General features: G+C 55.5%; 1 protein-coding gene across 2 annotated transcripts in view; it reads right to left on the bottom strand.

The window, feature by feature from the left end:
- AP3D1 (adaptor related protein complex 3 subunit delta 1) overlaps positions 1-23,692 on the bottom strand; it is a 51,534-nt gene that overhangs the window by 23,473 nt on the left and 4,369 nt on the right. For both annotated transcript variants that reach the window (XM_021930503.2, XM_009193099.4), the window contains exons 2-11: positions 15,738-15,833; positions 14,864-14,944; positions 14,149-14,229; positions 10,396-10,503; positions 8,144-8,273; positions 7,053-7,192; positions 6,897-6,970; positions 5,116-5,165; positions 565-614; positions 94-142 (exon numbers count right to left, since the gene is read on the bottom strand). In XM_021930503.2, coding sequence (XP_021786195.1) covers positions 94-142; positions 565-614; positions 5,116-5,165; positions 6,897-6,970; positions 7,053-7,192; positions 8,144-8,273; positions 10,396-10,503; positions 14,149-14,229; positions 14,864-14,944; positions 15,738-15,833 — 859 coding nt within the window. The remainder of the gene's footprint in view (positions 1-93; positions 143-564; positions 615-5,115; positions 5,166-6,896; positions 6,971-7,052; positions 7,193-8,143; positions 8,274-10,395; positions 10,504-14,148; positions 14,230-14,863; positions 14,945-15,737; positions 15,834-23,692) is intronic.

Below are 23,692 nucleotides of genomic sequence, written 5' to 3'. Positions count from 1 at the left end.
CGCCACGTCCACTTCCTCCTCACGCTGGGAGGACCCCTAACTTCACAGAGGGGGGGACACGCAAATGACAGCACTGGGGAGGGGACGACTCACAGTTCTGATCGGAGTCCTCGATCAATATCCTTAATTTCTGAACACAAAGCTGAAAAAAAGAAAAAAACAAGGCTAGTTAATTCCTCTAAACCAAGGGTGAGTCCCAGGAGCCCTCCAGATTCAACCTTAACCTGGCCTAAGGCCCGGGGTCAGCCCCACCCAGCAATCAGAGCCCAGGAGGGAAACAAACAGGGCCCACATGGGGCACTGGGGACAAAGGAGGCCCTGCTTCCCACAGGCGCACTACCCCACTCCTCAGTGCCCCACGCGTCTACCCCACAGACACACAACGGGGAGCCCAAGCAGGCTCGGGCCGGTAGCGCACACGGGACGCGGCCGTGCCCTCCCAAGCCCCAAGGATGGCGTGGGGGGGCCAGCACCTTGGTCATAGGGTGGGCAAGCTCCCGCCCGTGGAAAGGCGTGGCCTCCGCAGTGTGGGACCCCACGAGCCCTGCCCTGTGCGGGACATACCTGGATGCTGGCGCTGTGGTTGGGCATGCCAGAGGACAGGGAGATGAGCACTGCAACAGACAACCTGGTCAGCACCGTGGTCAGCACCATGGCCAGTGCCGACACTCACTCAGGGCCATGGGGCGCCAGCATCCCCTCGCCGGGAGCAGGGATGGGAGTAAGGACAGAAATGCCACTGGGTTTGGGACCGCGCATCCCAACTGTGTTTGCAAAAATCTAGCTCCACTGCAGGCCTGAGGTCAGGAACCTGCAGGGGCCCCCACCCTCACTGACAGGACAGCTCCCAGGCCTTAGCTGTTCCTGCAAACACTGTGGTTTACTTGCAACCCCTGCTTCCCTCTGGAGTCTGGAATCCTGGCCCCGAGGCCACAGGACCAGACCCTGTAGGAACCCAGGCACTGGGTCTCTGGCAGCCTCCAAGGTGACACTTCACGAACGATCATCACAGCTCACTGCTGGGGGATGAAGTACATCCTGTAGGACTTTACTGAAAGAAGGCTTTAGAAGCTGGGCCTGGCCTCCCCAACATCCCCTGAGCTGTTCCCCTTTGCTGACTCTGCTGTGTCCTTTGGGCAGGGATAGGCAGGCAGCGAGAAGCTGACCATCAGAGCCCTGGTTCTAACAGCTTTAAAAGAAACACATGCAGCCAAGGAACCGCCAGGCACATGCAGGAACAGAGACTTGTTTTCCAACAAGCCAGTGGCATGGAATGCAGGCATACAGGGGAGTGTGAGTGTGTGTGTGTGTGTGTGAGAGAGACTGTGTGTGTGTCTGTGTGTGTTTTTCTTTTTAAGACGTGGGTTCTTCGAAGCTAAGCTATGAGGACGCAAAAGCATAACAATGATCTAGGCCAGGCACAGTGGCTCACGCCTGTAATCCCAGCACTTTGGGAGGCTGAGGCAGGCAGATCACCTGAGGGCAGGAGTTCGAGACCAGCCTGGCCAACATGGAGAAACCCAGTCTCTACTAAAAATACAAAAATAAGCCGGAAGTGGTGGTGCCTGCCTGTAATCCCAGCTACTTGGGAGGCTGAGGCAGGAGAATCACTTGAAACCTGGGAGGCGGAGGTTGCGGTGAGCCAAGACTGTGCCACTGCACTCCAGCCTGGGCAATAAAAGAGAAACTCTGCAACTGCCCCCCCGCACCCCCGAAAAAAAGAATGATCTAATGGACTCCAGGGACTTGGGGGAAGGGTTGGGGTGAGTGATAAAAGACCGCACATTGGGTGCGGTGTACGCTGCTTGGTGTTACTGCACATAAATCTCAGAAATCACCACTAAAGAACTGATCCCTATAACCAAATACCACCTGTTCCCCAAAAACTATTGAAATAATTTTTTTAATACAAAAAATACGAACATCTGGACATGAATAACCCTGGGTGGAAAATCTACATATAAATGTAAATATGAATGAAAAAATGTGGCAAAATAAATGCATATTCACACATGCAAGATTTCAGAAATGCCACACCCAATCTTTGTAGGAATGGTTTTTTTTGTTTTGTTTTTTGAGAAGGCATTTCGCTCTTGTTGCCCAGGCTGGAGCGCAATGGTGCAATGTCAGCTCACTGCAACCTCCGCCTCCTGGGTTCAACCGATTCTCCTGCCTCAGCCTCCTGAGTAGCTGGGATTACAGGTGCCTGACACCACCCCTAGCTAACTTTTGTATTTTTTAGGTACAGACGGGGTTTCACCATTGTTGCCAGGCTGGTCTTGAACTCTTGACCTCAGGTGATCCACCTCCCTCGGCCTCCCAAAGTGCTGGGATTACAGGCGTGAGCCATCACACCCGGCCAGGAGCGTTATTTGAATATAAAAGTAGATGGTAATTTTTTTTGTCTTAAAACAGGTATATAGATTATCCAGGTAGGAACAAATTTATTTTAAAAAGAAACGTAGGCTGGGTGCAGTGGCTCATGCCCGTATTCCCAGCACTTTGGGAGGTCAAGGCGGTGGATTACCTGAGGTCAGGAATTCAAGACCAGCCTGGCCAACATGGTGAAACCCCATCTCTACTAAAATTACAAAAATTAGCCGGGCGTGGTGGCGCGTGCTTGTAATCCCAGCTACTCGGGAGGCTGAGGCAGGAGAACTGCTTGAATCTGGGAGACAGAGGTTGCAGTGAGTGGAGACTGTGTCACTGGATTCCAGCCTGGGCAACAGTGTGAGACTCTCAAAAAAAAAAAAAGAGGGTCGGGCACGGTGGCTCATTCCTGTAATTCCAGCACTTTGAGAGGCCAAGGCAAGCAGACCATGAGGTCAGGAGTTCGAGACTAGCCTGACCAACATGGTGAAACTCTGTCTCGACTAAAAATATAAAACTTAGCCAGGGCCGGGCGCGGTGGCTCAAGCCTGTAATCCCAGCACTTTGGGAGGCCGAGACGGGCGGATCACGAGGTCAGGAGATCGAGACCATCCTGGCTAACACAGTGAAACCCCATCTCTACTAAAAAATACAAAAAAAACTTAGCCGGGCGAGGTGGCAGGCGCCTGTAGTCCCAGCTACTCGGGAGGCTGAGGCAGGAGAACGGCGTGAACCCGGGAGGCGGAGCTTGCAGTGAGCTGAGATCCGGCCACTGCACTCCAGCCTGGGTGACAGAGCGAGACTCTGTCTCAAAAAAAAAAAAAAAAACTTAGCCGGGCATGGTGGCGCGTGCTACTCAGGAGGCTGAGGCAGGATAATTGCTTGAACCTGGGAGGCAGAGGTTGCAGTGAGCTGAGGTCGTGCCATTGCACTCCAGCCTGGGTGACAGAGCGAGACTCCATCTCAAAAATAAAAAAAAGAAAGGAAAGAAAAAAAAGAAATGTAGATGTGTTAATTATCTGAATTGTGCTAACTTTTTCACAATCAAGTGGTGTACCTTAAAAATATACCATTTTAAGGAGCCGGGAGCGATGGCTCAAGCCTGTAATCCCAACACTTTGGGAGGCTGGGGCAGGCGGATCACAAGATCTGGAGATCAAGACCATCCTGGCTAACATGGTGAAACGCCATCTCTACTAAAAATACAAAAAAAAATTAGCCAGGCGTGGTGGCGGGCGCCTGTAGTCCCAGCTAATCGGGAGAGTGAGGCAGGAGAATGGCGTGAACCCGGGAGGCGGTGCTTGCAGTGAGCCGAGATTGCACCACTGCACCCCAGCCTGGGTGACAGAGCAAGACTCTGTCTCAAGAAAAAAAAAAAAAAAAATTTAAATTGTCAACTATAACTAAGTAAAGCTAAAAAAAAACAAAAAACAAACGAGATGAGGTGCTGGCCGAGTGCAATATCTGAGGCCTGTAATCCCATCACTTTGAGAGGCCAAGGCAGGAGGATGGCTTGAGCCCAGGAGTTCAAGACCAGCCTGGGCAACACAGTGAGACCCTGTCTCCACCAAAAATTCAAAAAATGACCTGGGTGGGGTGGCATGCATCTGTAGAGGCAAGAGGACCGCTTAAACCCGGGAGGTCAAGGCTGCAGTGAGCTATGATTGCACCACTGCACACCAGCCTCAAGAGAGGCGGGGTCTGGCTCTGTCTGTAGCCTGGAACTCCCGGGCTCAAGTGATGCTCTTGCCTCGGCCTCCTGAATAGCTGGGCCCTCATACCTGGTGAGAAGCTTCCGCTTTATCAACCACAAGGAAGTGCACTGCCCAATGCCCCTCAGGCTTTGGCCGACTTGGAGGAGCCCGGCTGAGACCACCGGGGACACGGGGCGTTGGCCCTGGTGCTCTGGCCCGGCCGGAGGTGTGGGTTCTGACTCTGCTTTAGAAAATATTTTTGTGGGCCGGGCGCGGTGGCTCAAGCCTGTAATCCCAGCACTTTGGGAGGCCGAGACGGGCGGATCACGAGGTCAGGAGATCGAGACCATCCTGGCTGACACGGTGAAACCCCGTCTCTACTAAAAAATACAAAAAACTAGCCGGGCGAGGTGGCGGGCGCCTGTAGTCCCAGCTACTCGGGAGGCTGAGGCAGGAGAATGGCATGAACCCGGGAGGCGGAGCTTGCAGTGAGCTGAGATCCGGCCACTGCACTCCAGCCTGGGCGACAGAGTAAGACTCCGTCTCAAAAAAAAAAAAAAAAAGAAAATATTTTTGTGGTAGATGCTGCTGCTTAAGTACCCACGGGTGAAACAACGTGCTGTCTCAGGAGTGCTTAAAAGTCCCAGAAAAAAGGCAGCTTTGTGTGCGAGCTGCTGGGAGGCCCTGAGCATCTGTGGAAGCAGGTAGGAGGAGAGGCTTCATCTGCAAATGCATCTTTCACACCCAAGGGGACTCCAGAGTGGCTGGGCTACTGAGCAGCTGAAGCAGCAAACTCCCAGCACCAAGGGCGGCGGAGGACCAGGCAGGTGCGTGGCCACCTCGATAGCAGAGGCCTGGGGCGGCCTCCCAGCCAGCTTTCCTTCACAGTGCCAGCACGGGTGGCGCTCGGGGACACTCCCAGCCAGCTTTCCTTCGCAGCGCCAGCACGGGTGGCGCTCGGGGACACCAGACCTGGTGCCCTCCTGTCCCCACCCGAGACCCCAGCCTGACAGTGCCAGACCTTCCAGACGGGGAGAGTGCCGGTTCTCACCTGCAATCACGGTGTTCACACATTCGTAGAGGAGGGACATGGCAGACGTGCTAAGGAAAGGAACACAGGGAAGCGGCATGAGGACTGGGGGCCTCATCAGACACGGTGACCCAATGCCGGCGGCTCAGCTGGAGACGGCCTCAGCCCCACAGCCCAGGGAGCGAGCCCCCAGGAAGGAGCCCACGCCCTGCTCTCCAAGGCCTATGGTGCTTGGCTGCTCATCATCTCACCTTCCCAGAAAGGGCACGTGAGAAATCCCACTGCAGCTGCGGGCCCATGACAGCATCTGGGCAGGGACGGACCTCGCACCCCCGGCGGCCCATGAGCCCATGAACCCATGAGATGGCAATACCACCTTCCTACTGCATCCTTACTAGGGTTTTCTGTTTGTTTTGTTTTTGAGATGGAGTCTCGCTCTGTCGTCCAGGCTGGAGTGCAGTGGAACGATCTTGGCTCACTGCAAGCTCTGCCTCCTGGGTTCACGCCATTCTCCCGCCTTAGCCTCCCGAGTAGATGGGACTACAGGCACCCACCACCACGCCCAGCTAACTTTGTTTTAGTATTTTTAGTGGAGACAGGGTTTCACTGTGTTAGCCAGGATGGTCTCGATCTCCTGACCTCGTGATCCACCCGCCTCGGCCTCCCAAAGTGCTGGGATTACAGGCACGAGTCACTGTGCCCAGCCTTTTTTTCTTTTTTTTTGAAATGGAGTCTCACTCTGTTGCCCAGGTTGGAGTGCACTGCTGTGATCTCGGCTCACTGCAACCTCCGTCTCTCGGGTTCAAGCGATTCTCCTGCCTCAGCCTCCGTGCAGCTGGATTACAGGCATGTACCAGCACACCTGGCTAATTTTTGTATCTTTTAGGTAGAGACGGGGTTTCACCATGTTGCCTAGACTGGTCTTGAACTCCCGGCCTCAAGTGATCTACTCGCCTCGGCCTCTCAAAGTGCTGGGATTACAGGCGTGAGCCACAGCTCCCAGCCCTTTTCTCTGTTTCAACGTGTTCACACACAGATACTCGCCACAGAGTTGCAGCTGCTTACAGCTTTACAGTTGCCTGTGGGGCAGGGCCGCGGCCCAGGAGACGTCCCTGCCACGTAGCCTAGGAATGTGGTGAGCTTCACCAGCAAGGTACGTGTGAGCGCACACTACGCCGTTCACACGGTGAATCATCCTAATGACACCCTTCTGTGAACATGTCCTTGTTGCTAAGTAACACATGACTGCATCTGAAAGTCATGGCGATGACGACTCTGCCTGTGGCCCACTCCACCCTCCCCTTCCCTGCAGTGGGGGCTGGGGGGTGGTCCTGGCTCCTCCTCAGCACTTGGTCTGAGGAATTAAAGTGTCCTCTTCTAGCAACCAAAGGCAGCCTGGCCTGAAAAGGCTCCTGACATACGGTCCCATTTCACAACCTTTCAGTGCTGAGACCCATGAAGAAAACCCAAACGCCTCAAATGTCTCTAGCAGCATGGAGAAGAGTCCAGTGGCCAGGAACGCCACCACAGGCTTCCACTCTAGGACAGAGAGTCTGCTGAACATATGAGCCTTCCATCTTTCAGCTGCTTCACGCCCAACTCCTGCTGTACCCCGCTGGGGCCGGGCTGCCAGCTGCTCCAGCACTGGACCCCATGGAGCCAGCCCACCCCACCGCTCCCGCAATGGACCCCATGGAGCTGGCCCACCCCTGCCACTCCGACACCGGATCCTGTGGAGCCCGCCTGCCCCGCCGCTCCGACACTGGACCCGCCCGCCCCTGCCGCGCATGGTCTCCACTCACCTGTGGATGAGGTTGGTGAGGGGCTCGATGAGCTTCTTGCCCAGCCGTGGCTCCAAAGGAGTCAGAGCACCAAACTGCAGGGACAGCAGGGCCTCAGTCTCCCGCGGGGAATGCACCACGCAGGGTGAGGAGGCCGCATCCCCGGGCAGTACTTGCCAGCTTGATGATCTTGATGAGGACCCAGTTGTTGGTGGAGGACGTCATCAGCTTGAAGAAGAGCGGGGCCAGGGACAGGTAGTTCTTAGGGTTCCGTCTGGCCAGCTCGCAGATGACGTTGACGGCAGCAGACTGAACCCCTGGGGAACAAGAGGTCCTCATGAGCATGCCTGCCCTTCTGCTTAGAAAACCATCGTCCTGTCTTCCTGGTCTGCAAGGAAGTTCTGGGGCCTGCGGCAGCTCTCACTCAACATGGCCCTGGTTCTGCCACCTCCTCCTGGTGACAGGGATAGCAGCTACAGGCCTGTTCCTCCAGGGAACAGGCCACAGCAGCCAGCTCCTGGCGCTGAGAAAGCATTGCTCAGCACTGTTGCCAGGCACAAGTGCGCCCGAGCGTCACCACGCTCAGGACAGCCTGACAGTGGCCTTCTGAGTGGGGGTATCGGCAAGAATGGCTCCAGAAACAGCTGCCCAGCCATCGGGGCTCAGGGAGCCTTCCTGCTGCGCCTGTGGCCAGCACTCCAGGGAGAAGCTCGCCCATCGGGTCCCATGCTTAGAGCTGGGGTCTCCCCTCCTACACGCAGGGCCTCGGGATTCCTGTGGGCTGGCTTTGGAGTCCACCAAACCACGCCTGCCACACGCCAGAGGCTTCCCACACGCAGCCCAGGGAAACTCAGTGAAACTGAATTTGAAGCCATGTCCCACAGTCACCACATCACAAATACACAACAGTCACGTGAGGTGGAGGCAGCTCCTGTGAGGGACATATGGTCTAGACCATCCCCTGCCCTGCGGAAGGCGCCCCGTGGCAGCACTGGTCCTACGATGGGCCGGCGGGGTGGGGCGTACACCTCTGCTCAGGGATACACCAGGCTCACCAGCTGCCACATGAGATCTTACTGCCCCCACCTCCAGCACCTCCCTCCCAGCTGCCCCAGCGAGGGGAGGCCCAGCCACCTCCAGCCGGTATGCTCCTGGACGGAGCCCTTCACTGCTCCCCACAGCACCCCCCAAAACACACCACCACATCTTCCCAGCGTACCGGCTGAACCCCCACCCCCAAGCCTGAAGTTTAACTGAAATCCACAAACCAGGGTCGGGGTCCTCCAGCTTCTCCTTCAGCCGGGGAAAGGCGGGGCGCAGCGACTCAGGGTACTTCAGGAACACCTTGTACATGATCAGCACAGCCTTCTTCCTGATGTAGGGCTTGGTGTGCGACATCTGTGGGGCAGCGGGCTTCAGCCTACACGGGTTTTCTGTGCCTCATCCCTGCTCACGCCTCTCCCCGTCACCCTCCTCCACAGGGAGAAGACGTCCTCCAGCCCGAGGCTGTGGCTGCACGCCAGCCCCAGAGGCCAGAGAGCAGCATCTTAGATGGCATGGAAGCCGGCCTCCCTGTGCCCCGACTCAGGCCTGTCCTCCAGACTGAGCCCTTCTCCTGAGTGGCCTTCCTGCCCCAGGGTCCTGGGTCCCACAGTGGGAGGAGGAAGGCTGGAGAGGAAAGTCATGCTGGGAACACAGCCTACAGTCCAGCTCCCCACGGCTGTGCCCTGCAGCTGCTCAAGTTCCCCGGCAGGAGCCCTCCCATCTATCAGGGCCAGGGAGCTGCCTTGAACTGCCTGGTCCTGACAGAGCCACCCCATGATGGGGCGCTGACATCCGCCCGCTCATGGGCTCCCCACTGCTTTACTGTAGAGGAACCGGCACTCTGTGAAGGCCAGAGTCAGTGTTTTCAGCTTCGTGGGCCAGACGGCCTCTGTCGTGACCACGCGGCTGTGCCCTTCATAGCCAAGGCCACTGGGGACGACATGACACATGGAAAGAAGACGCAGCCGGCTGGATTTGGCCCTGGGCCGCAGCCCGCTGATCCCTGATCTAGAAGCTCAGCAGGCTGCGCTGACAATCTCCAAGACCATCAGCCACGATGTAGACACTGCCGGGCAGAGAGGCAGCCACGCGGGGACAGCACCCATCAGCCACGATCTAGACACCTCCGGGCCGACAGGCAGCCACGTGGGGACAGCACCCATCAGCCACGAATCCAAACACTGCTGGGCAGAGGGCAGCCACGCGGGGACAGCCACTTCATCAGCCACTTACTCCAGACACCTCCTGGACGACAGGCAGCCACGCTGACAGCCCATCAGCCACGATCTAGACACTGTTGGCAGAGAGGCAGCCACGCTGACAGCTCATCAGCCCATCTAGACACTGCTGGGCAGAGAGGCAGCCACACAGGACAACATCAGCCACTTCCATCTATGACACTGCTGGGCAGGCCGGGCGCTGTGGCTCAAGCCTGTAATCCCCAGCACTTTGGGAGGCCGACGGGAGGGGATCACGAGGTCAGGAGATCGAGACCATCCTGGCTAACACGGTGAAACCCCGCCTCTACTAAAAAAATACAAAACTAGCCGGCATGTATGGTCGTAGTCCCAGCTACCGGAGGCTGAGGCAGGAGAATGGCGTGAACCTCGGGAGGCGGAGCTTGCAGTGAGCCGAGATCCGGCCATTGCACTCCAGCCTGGGCGGTGAGCCAGACTCCGCCTCAAAAACAAAAACAAAAACAAAGACACTGCTGGGCAGAGAGGCAGCCACACGGGGACAGCGCCCATCAGCCACGATCTAGACACTGCTGGGCAGAGGGGCAGCCACGCGGTGACAGCGCCCATCAGCCACGATCTAGACACTGCTGGGCAGAGAGGCAGCCACACGGGGACAGCGCCCATCAGCCACGATCTAGACACCTCCGGGAGGACAGGCAGCCACGCAGGGACAGCGCTTCCCAGGGAGGAAACCACGCCCTTCCACACTGTTAATCTGGCTGCTGTTTTTTAAATGAAAAGGAACAAAGATCTCCCTCATGAGCTGGAGATTAAGTCAGGCACAAAACAGATGTTTCTGGGGCCAAAATTTTCAAGGGCTTCTCAGATTTTAGACTGTCACAGCCGGGGGTGTAGCCTTTGACAAGCGGAGTGGCAGGGAGGAGTCCAGCTGCGGTCAGGGATGGAGGAAAGAGGACCACACAGAAGCCCACTGGCAGCTCAGACAGGAGCTACTGTCAGACCTTGGGGCAAACATCCCCCACCGGGCCTGGCCCATCAGGGAGACCCTGCTCCTCCACTTGGCAGGATGATTTCAAACATAAACTCAAGACACGCAGGAATCAAAGCAGCCCAAGAGCTGCCCCACCAGCTGACAGTGATTTGGTTCCCATCTCAGGTAGGCCACACACCAGGGACCCCGGCCGGTTTCCGCACGGCCAAGCTTCCCTGGCATGCCACTTTGACCGCGTTTTTCCCCGAGCAGACATGCAGGGTGGCGGGCAAGCTTACAAACTCACCAGTGTCATGATGTCATTTGCCAGGTCTCTGGCAAGGTCTGGGGTGACGAAGCAGGACAGACCCGTCAGTGCAACGCCTGTGTCGTACTGGCTAGGGCTGCTCAGGTCCTGGAAAGCGACAGAGAAAGGGCCATGGCCAGGATGCCCTGGGCGGCACGTCCGACGCCTGGGTCACCAGGAGCAGAATCCTCCCAGGACGCCCCAGGACTCGGCATATCCCCTTGGGGTGCAGCTGTGCCTTATCACCCCTGCTGCAGAGGGGTCTGGAGCTGAACTCAGACGAGGAGGAACAATTTAGAGCCCATGGAAGGCACTGTCACCAAGAAAGGAGCCGGGATGGGCACAGCTGGGGACACTAAGGTGTGAGGCACAGCCTGGAGGGCTGTGTGTGTGGCAATCAGCTGAGTTCCTTGGCTCCTCCTGGGTGGGCATGCCGGGCAACAGTGAGGTCTGAGGCACAGGCTGAAACGCTCTGTGGGCGGGAATCAACTAAGTTTCTTGGCTCCTCCTGGATGGGCAGGGCTGGGGACAGGGAGGTCTAAGCCACAAACTGAAGCACTCTGTGTGGGAATCAACCGAGTTTCCTGGCACCTCCTGGGACAGAGGCACTTGTCACAAGTCACTGCAAGTGTGGGGAAGGGCCACCACGGGTGCAAGAGCAGAGCCAGGCCTAAAACCAGGGCTGCCCCCTCCCATCACTGGCAGCTCCCAGGCCACAGAGACGGTGCTGCTGGGCCTGGCACGGAACAGGCGGAAGACGCGCCCCGCAGGATGGGGTCCTCGGAGAGCCTGCTTCCATTTGGGGTCCCTTTCCCCAACAACTGAGGGGAAGGGCCCAGGAACAGCTCCCGTGGGCCCCTCTCCAAGTTCAGCTGGCAGCTGCCCCCGCGCTCCCCTGGACTCTGCCCCAGCTCTTCACTCCCACAGTTCTCACTAAAACACGGCATCTCCCCGGCTCCTATCTCAGCACTCGGGGAAACAAACCTTCTCTTGATATCACAAACCTGCTCTCGGGGAGAGATTTTCTTGAGGAAACTCCCAAGACTCCACCTACATATGCACCTATCAAGATCCGTTTTCAGGGTTACCATTCTGTGGTCAAAATATGACAAGGCCAGCTTTTTTTTTTTCAGACGAGTCTCACTCTGTCCCCCAGGCTGGAGTGCAGTGGTGTGATCTCAGTTCACTGTACCCTCTGCCTCCCAAGTTCAAACAATTCTCTGCCTCAGCCTCCCAAGTAGCTGGGATTACAGGCCATGTCACCATGCCCGGCTAATTTTTGTATTTTTAGTAGAGATGGGGCCAACTGGTTCTTTTGAAATGACACAGTGGCCGTGCACAGTGGTTCACGCTTGTAATCCCAGCACTTTGGGAGTCCGAGGTGGGCAGATCACAAGGTCAGGAGATCAAGACCATCCTGGCCAACATGGTGAAACCCCGTCTCTACTAAAATACAAAAAATTAGCCAGACATGGTGGTGCACACCTGTAGTCCCAGCTACTTGGGAGGCTGACGCAGGAGAATTGCTTGTACCAGGGAGGCAGAGGTTGCAGTGAGCCGACATTGTGCCACTGCACTCCAGCCTGGCAACAGAGCAAGACTCTGTCTCAAAAAAAAAAACAAAATAAAATAAAGTAACACAGTGAGTTGGAAGCGGTGGCACACACCTCTAATCCTACCACTTTGGAAGGCCGAAGCAGGAGGATCACTTGAGCCCAGGGGTTCGAGATCAGCCTAGGAAACATAGTGAAACCCTCCCTGCCTCTACAAAAAATACAAAAAAATCATCTGGGCATCGTGGTGAATGCCTGTAGTCCCAGCTACTCAGGAGGCTGAGGCAGGAGAATGGCGTGAACCTGGGAGGCGGAGCTTGCAGTGAGCCGAGATTGTGCCACTGCAATCCAGCCTGGGTGACAGAGCAAGACTCCATCTCAAACAAACAAACAAAAGAAATGAGGGCCGGGTGCAGTGGCTCACACCTGTAATCCCAGCACTTTGGGAGGCCAAGGTGGGTGGATCACTTGAGGTCGGGAGTTCGAGAGCAGCCTGGCCAACACGGTGAAACCCCATCTCTAATAAAAACACAAAAAAATTAGCCAGGTGTGGTGTTGCACCCCGGTAATCCCAGCTACTTGGGAGGCTAAGGCAGGAGAATCGCTTGAACCCAGGAAGTGGAGGTTGTGGGGAGCTGAGATCGCACCACTGCACTCCACCCTGGGTGACAAAGACTCCATCTCAAAAACAAAACAAAAAACAAACAAACAAAAAACAAGGGCAGCTGTAATTCCAGCTACTCGGGAGGCTGAGGCAGTAGAATTGCTTGAACCCAGGAGCCGGAGGTTGCGGTGAGCCGACATCACGCCACTACTCTCCAGCCTGGGCAACAGAGCAAGACTCAGTCTCAAAACAAATAAACAAAAACGACACAGTGGACTGCAAACATCGGGAGCACGTGATCCTACACAGAGGAAGCAGGTGCCAACTTCCCGAGCCGGAGCCCCACAGGCACCACCTGCCTCCGAGGCCAGCCAGCGGCAGGCACCGGGTCAGAGCCACGCCCAACACACACGGCCTAACAGCTCCAAGCACCCGGCAAGGCAGTGGTGGATGTAAGTCCCCAGTGAGGTGCTCACACAGGGATCCGGCCATCCAAGCCCATCAGCAAGAGACACAAACCTGGGCCCGACATGTGGCCCTCCTTGCTGGGCAGCTGCCACCTGGGTATCCAGGGTGGCCGGAGACCTCCATCCTCCTCCCTCCCAGTTACCACCTGCAAAACTGCTCCCATCCTCCTCTCAGTGGGCCAGACTCCCACCTGGGCCCCTCCTGCTAGGCACTCCAGCCACCCTCATGGCCACAACCCAAGACCCCACGGCATCGAGGGCACATGTCGTCCGCAGCCCAGGCGGGATGCCCAGCTCCATAATCTTGCCCACAACAGTGAGCCCAGTAGAGCCAACAGTCCCGGGACCTGCCCCACACCCTGTGCCGGGCACCAGTCACCGCCAGTACCCCCACACCTGTGCCTCGGCAGGCTGAGAGTCCCTGGCCCAGGTCGCCAGGTCACCCTGTGGGGTCAACAACACAGTCACAGGGTCCTGCCCTTGCACATGGACATTGGAGAGCCGGGGCCATGGCCTCTGAGGTGAGGTCTAGGGCCAGAAAGGGGCCAGGTGCCCATGAGAAGGGTGGGCCTGATTCTCCAACACCCCAACCCCTCCATCGAGAGGCAGGAACCAAACGTGTTCAGAGCTCAGGGGCCAAGGAGGACCTCTGCTACCCAATGGCCTCCGTGACCATTTCAAAATGCAACATTTACATGGTGCTGAAAAATGCACCTCGTGGGACTCAAAAGAAACCGCGGGCAGGAAGCACCCCACATGCGGACGAAGGGCGCACAGCTACAGCAGGCACTACCATACGGGGAGAAGGGAAGAAAGGGGGCGACTGCAGAGGCCAGCCTCGAGTGGGCCCTGGAGCCCCATTTGCCGGCCCCTCCACGTGGTGAGCGAGGGAAGGGGGCACCGCAAGGCTCAGCATCCCTCCACCTCACAAGCCCACCAGGGAGCGCAGACTCAGACCCACCGGGCCACCTCTCCGTGTCTGCTGGGAAGACCGTGGCTGCAGAAGCCCTGCTCGCACTCCAGGGTGCCACAGGTGCCTGATGCCCACAGGAAGACCAGCGTGGAAACCAGATGCTCTGGCAGGGGACAGGCTGCACTCAGCACAGAGCGGCCTGGGCCGGGGACCTACCTTACGGATCTGATTGGTGGTCAGCATGATGACGTCGGTGCCTTCGTGAAAGCTCTGGGAAGCAGCGAGGTAGCCGATTCGCTGGGAGAGAACAGACGAGCACATCAGAGGCTGGGCACCTGCAGCCTTCAGGAGCTCCCAGCTCTGCTCTGCAGCGTCCGCACCAGGCAACGCAGGTCCAGAAGCAACGCCCCGCAGCCTGGACGCGGGGGCCACCAGCAAGTGGGAACCAACCCGCATTTGAAAACCAACCCAGATTTCTTCAAAATTCCAGAAGGAAATTCCCAGAGTTTGGAATATGTATGATTTTTTTTTTCTTGGAGACAAAGTCTCACTCTGTTGCCCAAGCTGGAGTGCAATGGCACGATCTCAGCTCACTGCAACTTCCACCTCCCGGGTTCAAGCAGTTCTCCTGTCTGAGCCTCCCAAGTAGCTGGGATTATAGCCGCGCGCCACCACACCCTGTTAATTTTTGTATTTTTAGTAGAGATGGGGTTTCACCATGCTGGCCAGCCTGGTCTCGAACTCCCAACCTCAGGTGATCTACCTGTCTCAGCCTCCCAAAGGGCTGGGATTATAGGCCACTGAATCCACCTTGGGTAACAGAGCAAGACTCCGTCTCAAGAATAATAATAATAAAAATTGGCTGGGCACGGTGCCTCACACCTGTAATCACTCCCCCCACCCTACCAGCCTCGCCGTCCCGGAACCTCACCTTGAAGGTGAACTTGGAGGCACTCATCACTTCTATGATGTTGAAGGCGGCCCAGCTGATGTCGTATCCCAACATCTGTAACTGTTAAGGGACGCACAGGAAATTGCACTCACAAGCCAAAGTGGAGACAAAGGGTTTGAGCCGTAGCATGAAGCGCTCCCTCCCAGCACACGGAGCAGACTCACTCATGGTCAACAAACACCCAATACACACCCCGGAGGCCTTTAATTTCTTCTTTTGACAAACGACTCTGACATTTAAAAGCTACAGGGACAGGTTAGTGACAGGCACTAAAAAGAGGCTCAATGTCTGCAATTGGCTAACTGGCACTTATGGGTACTAACTACCACCCCTTGGCGAATCAGCTCCTTGAAATAGTTACGAGACGAGCAGCAGCATGGGGGACCCCGGACGAGCCCTTCGTCTCGCTACCTCCCACGGGAAAACAGGCCAGAGGGAGGAGTGCCTGTCCCCAGCTCACGCACTGACCTGGAACTGCAGCCAGGAAGGGAGCCAGCCCAGGAAGGTCCAGGGCCCCAGCTCTCCCCACTAGGCGTCCTGGTGCAGCCTGTGGTGGGAGCCGAGACTGCAGGCGAGGGGCGTCCTTAGTGAACCCCACCCAGAAGAGGACTCCATGGGGCTCCCTCGGGGCTACCACCAGGGCCTGTGGGTTGCCGCCCTCTGGCCTGTTAGCCAGTCATGTGACAATCACGGCTCTCCACTCCAGGACTCCGGGTTGGCCCTGAGGGGCTCACCGACAGCGGGTGGTACCAATGACTGACAGGTGGACAGATAGGCTGATGAACAGGGGGACACGCGCTGAGTGGAGAAGCAGCCCGACAGTGCTGGGAACGGGCCACCGGGAGACACTTACATACGTCAGCTTGCAGACCGCGTTCGCCTTCACCGCGATGTTGTCCTGCTTCAGCTCCTGCTTGATCTCATCGATGCACTGAGAGATGTATTTTGCCTATAATGGGGGATAAACACAGAAATTACAAACATCTAGCTAAGATGGTTGGAATACTGATTCCAGGCCAGGAGCGGTGGCTCACAACTATCATCCCAGCACTTTGGGAGTCCGAGGTGGGTAGATCGCGAGGTCAGGAGTTCGAATCATCCTGGCCAACTTGGTGAAACCCCGTCTCTACTAAAAATACAAAAATTGCTGGGCGTGGTGGCGGCGCCTGTAATCCCAGCTACTCAGGAGGCTGAGGCAGGAGAATCATTTAAATCCAGGAGGCAGAGGTTGTGAAGACACCACTGCATTCCAGCCTAGGTGAGAGAGCCAGACTGTGTCTCAAAAAAAAAAAGAAAGAAAGAAAGAAGCCAGACAGACACAAGAGAGCACACCATATGATCCAATTTCTATGAAATGCCCAGATGAGGCCAATCCAGAGACAGAAACGGGATTTGTGGGTGCCAGAGGCTGGGGGAGGAAACGGGGAGGATTCGCTTTCTTTCTAGGCTGAGAATGTTTTGGAACTTGGCCGTGGTAGTGGCACATAGCATTCTGCTACACACGCCCCACTGTTTGCCTACTCCTTGGTGGACGAACGTGTGGGGTCTTCCCACCTTCAGCCAGTGTGACCCTCGCTGCTGTGAACACCGTGCTCAGGTTTTGGGGGGATGTGTCTGATCCCCCGGGCCTGCTCACTAACTGTGTGTGTCTCCAGAACACCATTAAGGATAGTTCTGACCCAAGCAAACTCAGGTACAAGGTCCAAATGGCAGATGAGGTTCCCAAGAGACAGGCAGGCGTGAGCCGCTCAACATGGATGGCACCAGAGACAAGCCGGGTCGATGCCATGCTGGCCCCAGAGACAACCCACCCCACCTGGGAGGAGAGAGAGGAGGGAGCAGCAGAGGCTTGGAGCGCCTCCCTCAGTGGACGATGAGGCCCCCACGACAAGCCCTCCTAATGCACAGGAGCCCCTCTCCATCATCCGACAACAGACCAGGAGGGATGGCTCCCTGGGCCCCATCCTGCCAGCCCCTACGTCGGGATGCAATGTTCCTCCTGCTGTGCCCACCAGAGGCAAGGATGGCAAGCCCACCCTATCGCACTTCTGTCCCCAGCTCCACTGTAGCTGGCCTCAAAGCAGCCCCAGGAATACCCACCACTCATGTGTCACCCAGGACCACACCCCAAGCTCAGCTGCCAGCTACACCGAGTGGGGAAGGAGCCACAGCTGTGGGGGAGTGGGGGGCTGGGGGGAGCACAGACACACAATATTTTCCTGAATGTTTTATGATCCAACTCTGTACAATGGAACAAGTGTCACCCGATCCTCCAGACGCACTTCAAATTACTACACCTCGCCCCAGGACTGTGCTCCCATCCCCACAGCAAGGCTAACTCACTCCTCCTGCTCAAAGGGTCAGGACTGTTGATGATTTATAAGGGAAAGAACAAAAAGACCATCACAGGCGCGGAGAGGTCAGACCCTCACGAGGGCAAGGGGGATGGGATGTCAGGCAGCGTGGCTGCCGTGGAAACCGGCCTGGGGTTCCTCCAAGGTTCCATGTGGAGTTACTGCCCAGCAATTCCACTGCTGGGCGTGCACCCAAGGAGATGGAAAACAGGTGTCCAAACAAAAACAAGCACACGAACGCACATGGTAGCACCATTTATAGTGGCTTGAAACAGGAACAGCCACCACACTCACGGCTGATGAATAATACACACAACGTGGTGGGTCTGCGCCAGTCAACTTGCTTGATTTTATTGATTTTTTTTGAGACAGGGTCCCACGCTGTCACCCAGGCTGCACTGCAGTGGGGAGATCACCGCTCACTGCAGCCTCCACACCCCAGACTCGAGTGATTCCCGTGCCCAGCCTTTCAAAGCACTGGGACCACAGGGGTCGCCACCACGCCCAGCCACTAGTCAGCTTTCTAGGAACTCGGCAGTGGGTCGCAACCCTGGGACTCCTTCCTGGCTTTTTAACTGCTGATAAAGTCCAAGTAGCTCCTCTCAGACCAAGCCTCACACAAACAAACATTTTTTTTTTTTTTTAGGCAGGTCTGCACAAGCTCTGATACAGGCTGGAGTGCAGTGGCGTGATCTCGGCTCACTGCAACCCACCTCCAGCCTCCTGGGTTCAAGTGATTCTCCTGCCTTAGCCTCCTGGTAGCTGGGATTGCAGGGGAGGCACACCAGCAGCCAGCTAATTTTTTTGTATTTTAGTAGAGGCAGGGTTTCACCATGTTGGCCAGGCTGGTCTTGAACTCTTGACCTCAGATGATCTGCTCACCTCAGCCTCCCAAGTGCTGGGACCTTGGCGTGAGCCTGCATACGACCTGAAGAAAAATTTATTAGTGGGGTATGGAGACCTTGATCTGGTAGAAGATTATAGTATAAATATAGATTTAGAATTATTTGAGAGTGGCAGTGCGGTGTGGCTCGCGCCTGTAATCAACTACTCGAGAGAGCCCGAGGCAGAGGAAATAAACCTTGAACCGGAGGCAGAGGGTTGCAGTGAGGCTGAGATCCGACCACTGCACTCCAGCCCTGGCGACAAGGTGAGACTCACCTCTCAAAAACAAAACAAAAGGCCGGGTGTGGTGGTTCCATGCCTTAATCCCAGCACTTTGGGAGGCGGCGGAGTGGATCCTGCAGAGGTCAGGAGATTAGACCATCCTGGCCTGCAATTGGCTCTCTAAAATATTTTAGAAATTAGCAGAGGCCGGCCTTGGTGGCTCCTTCTCTCATCCAAGCTTTTGGGAGGCCGAGGCAGGTGGATCAGTGTCCGAGTCAGAGACCATCCCTGGCTAATAAGATGGCTCCCAGCCTCTACTAAAAAATACAAAAACTAGCGAGGCGAGGTGGCGAGGCGCCTGTAGTCCCAGCTACCGGGAGGCTGAGGCAGGAGAATGCGTAAACCGGGAGGGCGTGAGCTGAGATCAGCCACTGCACTCCAACCTGGGTGACAGAAGCTGAGACTCCGTCTCAAAAAAAAAAAATTAGCGGGCATGGTGGCATAAGCTTGAATCCCAGCCCAGTTACTTTGGAAGCTGAGGTAGAATGGGCGTTATCCCAGGAGGAGCTTGCAGTGAGCGAGGTCCTGCACTCCAGCCTGGAGTGACAGACGAGCAAGACTCCGTCTCAAAAAAAAAAGTATTTGAAGGTATGGCGTGGCTATACATGACACTTTCTACAAAAACAAAAGGGAAATTAGAGGAGGAGCAACATGTAAATTTCTCTCAGAAGCTTACCTCGGCTAGTTCACACAAATTCACACTTCACCCACACAGCAAGTGAGATTCTTTTTTTTTTTTTTTTTTTTTTTGGGACGGAGTCTTTCCAGCTGTGTCACCCAGGCTGCTGATCTCGGCACTGCTCCGCCCTCAGTGCCTCTCTGCACCCTCAACTGGAGACTTCTGGCTCCTCTCGCCCGGCTAGTTTTTTTTGCTGTTATTACAAAGCGGGTTTCACCATGTTATGCGGATGGTGCAGTCTCGTGATCACCCGCCACCGGCCCAAAGTGCTGGGATTACAGGCTTGAGCCACAGCGCCCGATAACAATCAATTCTAAAACACTGATGCTGGTTTCAGCATCTATTTAATTCTGGGATGTAATTTGGAACACAGCATGCGTATTTCCTTTATACACTAACTTCATAAAGGTTCCACAGTAACACGACCATTTTAAACCCTAGATACACAGGAGAACTCCCTGGGGCACCGTTTTTCAATCGAGGTCTGCAGCTCTGTCACCAGGCTGGAGTGCAGTGGCGTGATCTTGGCTCACTGCAACCTCTCGGTTCAAATGATTCTCCTGCTTCAGCCTCCTGAGTGGCTGGGATTACAGGCGTGCACCACCACACCCAGCTAATTTTTTGCATTTTAGCAGGGCGGACTTCACCATGTTGGCCAGGATGGTCTCAATCTCTTAACCTCGTCTGCCTGTCTTGGCCTCCCCAAAGTGCTGGGGTTGCGGTAAGCCTGCAGCCGGCCTTTTTTTATTGAGACAGGGTGCCCTCATGCACAGGCCCCTAAGTGCAGAGGCCTAATCACGGCTAACTGCAGCCTCAACTTCCCAGGCTCAAGAGATTCTCCCGCCTCAGCCTCCCGAGCAGCTGGGACTACAGGTGCATGCCCCCATATTAAGCTAAGTTTTAAAATTACATATATATATATATATATACACACACACCTGCCACACACACACACTTTTTTTTTTTTTTTTGAGATGGAGTTTGCTCTTGTCACCCATGCTGGGTGCAGTGGGTGTGATCTCAGCTCACTGCAACCTCCATGCAGGTTCAAGCAATTCTCCTGTGTATGTCCCAGTAGCTGGGATTACAGGCATGTACTACCACGTGACTAATTTCTATATTTTTTTAGTAGAAGGGGTTTTGCCATGTTGGCCAGGCTGGCCTTGAACTCCTGACCTCAAGTGATCCTCCCACCTTGGCCTCCCACAGTGCTGGCATTACAGGTGTGACCACACCCTGGCTGGCGCTTTCTGATTTTAAAGTTCCGATTCTCAGTCCTTCGCCTCCAATGAGATAAGTCAGCATCACCCAGAGACCCGCGGAGGCCATGGTCACAACCTCAGCTGAGAGTTACCGGGTGCTGTCCAGCTCAAAGACCAACGAGCTGAACCCTCGACACATCCCACGGTGCTTTCCCACGTGATGCCTGCAAGGCTGAGAGCGGGCAGCTAAACTGCATGGCTGCAGGCTGGGGTCTGTGGAGCTCACCCAGCTCATGACAAAGTGACACCCTCACTGGGGGCTCTGAGGGGTTTTTACTTTTTTTATTTGCAGGCTGGAGTGCAATGGTGTGATCTTGGCTCACCGCAACCTCCACCTCCCGGGCTCGAGCATGGTTCTCCTGCCTCAGCCTCCCAAGTAGCTGGGATTACAGGCATGTGCCACCACGCCAGGCTAATTTTACATTTTTAGTAGAGACAGGGTTTCTCCATGTTGGCCAAGCTGGTCTCGAACTCCTGACCTCAGGTGATCCGCCTGCTTCGGCCAAGGCCTCCCAAAGTGCGGGGATTACAGGAGTGAGCCACCACGCCCAGCCTTTTTTCTTTTGGAGGACGGAGTGTTGCTCTCACTGTAGCCCAGGCTGGAGTGCAGTGGTGCAATCTCGGCTCGCGTGGCTCCGCCTCCCAGGTTCGCATGCATTCTCCTGCCTCAGCCTCCCAATAGCTGGGACTACAGGCCTGCCACCGCCCTGGCTAATGTTTGTATTTTTAGTAGAGATGGCGTTTCACCATGTTAGCCAATATGGTCTCGATCTCCCGACCTCGTGATCCGTCCACCTCAGCCTCCCAAAGTGCGGGGATTACAGGTGTGAGTGAGCCACTGCACCCGGCCATGCCAAATTTTTGTATTTTTGTGTAGAGATGAGGTTTTTAAGGCCCTGTCTCAAAAAAATCAAAAAATAAAAAGTAACAGGTGGTGGCCACATAAATAATGATCCCAGCTATTTGCAAGGCTGAGGTAAGACAATTGATTAAGCCCAGGAAGTCAAGTCTGTGAGTAGGAGGCGTGATGCATACAGCCCTGTACTCCCAGCCACTGGGCAGCAAGGCAAGACCTCCAAAAACAATAAAGAAATACGAAGAAAGTGCTGCCTTGGCTGGCTGGGGGCTGCACCTGCAATCCCAGCACTGCGGGTGGTCGAGGCGGGCAGATTGCCTGAGGTCAGGAGTTCGAGACCAGTCTGACCAACACAGAGAAACTTCATCTCCACTAAAAACACAAAATCAATGAAGCGTGGTGGCTTTATAAATCCCAGCTATTTGGAGAGCTGAGCAAAGCTGGCGTGGGAGGTTGTGTTGAGAGCGAGATAAACTTTGCTCTGAACCAGTGTTTTGGGAGTGAAACTCCGTCTCAAAATTCAAGTCTAACAGAAGTAGCACTGGGTCAGGAAAGGAGACATGCCAGAGAAGTGCTCCAACCTGCCCAGGATAAGTTACCATCCACAATCACCCTCACTTCAAATTCGAACAGAAAAGCCACTGAACCCCAGAACCCCAGAAGCAGCATGAAAGGGGCTTATCCTGCAGAGTGCGCTGCTCCTTCTACAGCCCGGGACGCTGTCCTGGTTCACCCTCTCGTGTGGACAGGCTCAGTGCCCTCTGTACCCAGCAGCAAAACAGCATGCCTTGAGACAGCACGGAGCCGAGGCCAGCCTTTGACCCAGCTGAACAGCAGACGAGGCCCCACGGGACCCTCCACTCCCGGCTGAGGCTGGTGCCTTTTAGCCTGTAGGGCAGAGGCCAGAAACAGCCCCATCCAGCACCAGATCCCGGCCGGCCCCATCTAGTCCAGCCCCAGCCTCTGTGCTCAGTCCTGTAACTCATGGCCCCTCACCTCAGCCTGGATGTCTGTGGGGTGGCAAGGTCACCAATAAAACCCTCCGAGTTGAGGTGGGGCACGGTGGCTCACACCTGTAATCCCAGCACTTTGGGAGGCCGAACAGATCAATTTAGGTCAGGGGTTCGAGACCAGCCTAGCCAATTTTTAGTGAAACATTGTCTCCACGAAAAATACAAAAATTAGCCTGGTGTGGTGGCGTATGCCTATAATCCTGGCTACTCGGGAGGCTGAGGCAGGAGAATTGCCTGAACCTGGGAGGAAGAGACTGCAGTGAGCCAAGATCGCACCACTGCACTCCAGCCTGGGCGACAGAGGGAGACTATGTCTCCAAAAACAAACAAACAAACAAAACGCTTCTGGCTCAAATCCACAGAGACAGCAGGTCAGTGGTTGCCAGGGCATGAGGTTTCTCTGTTCGGAACTTACTGTGCTGAATCACTGCACGCTTGTAAACATACTGAAATCTACTGAATTTCATGCCTAGAACAGGCGGATTTTATGGCATGCAAATTGTATCTCGATACAACTATTCAAAAAAGGAACCACCTTGGCTCAGCAGCATCACAGGACAGGACAAGACATGGGACAGGCGGTGAGGCTCCTGAACTGCAGGTTCCCTGAGGAGGCTGGAGGCCTGGGCAGAGCACAGGGCCACTCAGGCCTAGTCTGGGTCTTAGACCATCAGAGACCACTCAGCACAGAGGGGACCACATGGCGGGCCTTGAGCCACCTCTCAGACCAAGCCTCACACAAACAAACATTTTTTTTTTTTTTTTTTTTTAGACGGAGTCTCGCTCTGATACAGGCTGGAGTGCAGTGGCGCGATCTCGGCTCACTGCAACCTCCGCCTCCTGGGTTCAAGTGATTCTCCTGCCTTAGCCTCCTGAGTAGCTGGGATTACAGGGGCACACCAGCACGCCAGCTAATTTTTGTATTTTTAGTAGAGACGGGGTTTCACCATGTTGGCCAGGCTGGTCTTGAACTCTTGACCTCAGATGATCTGCTCACCTCAGCCTCCCAAAGTGCTGGGACAACAGGCGTGAGCCACCACGCCCGGCCTGAAGAAAAGAATTTATTAGTCGGGGTATGGAGACATGATCTAGACCCAGAAGATTATATTATAAACATAGATTTAAATTATTTGAAGGTAGCCAGGTGCGGTGGCTCACGCCTGTAATCCCAGCTACTCGAGAGGCCGAGGCAGGAGAATCGCTTGAACCCGGGAGGCAGAGGTTGCAGTGAGCTGAGATCCGGCCACTGCACTCCAGCCCTGGCGACAGGGTGAGACTCCCTCTCAAAAAACAAAACAAAAAGGCCGGGTGTGGTGGTTCACGCCTGTAATCCCAGCACTTTGGGAGGCCGAGGCGGGTGGATCACGAGGTCAGGAGATTGAGACCATCCTGGCTAACACGGTGAAACCCTGTCTCTACTAAAAATATTTTTAAAAAATTAGCCGGGGCCGGGCGCGGTGGCTCAAGCCTGTAATCC

This window comes from Papio anubis, chromosome 20, assembly GCF_008728515.1.
Source record: "Papio anubis isolate 15944 chromosome 20, Panubis1.0, whole genome shotgun sequence".
Lineage (NCBI taxonomy): Eukaryota > Metazoa > Chordata > Mammalia > Primates > Cercopithecidae > Papio > Papio anubis.
Note: the sequence above shows the minus strand (reverse complement) of the source record. Positions and strands in the feature narration are given on the sequence as shown.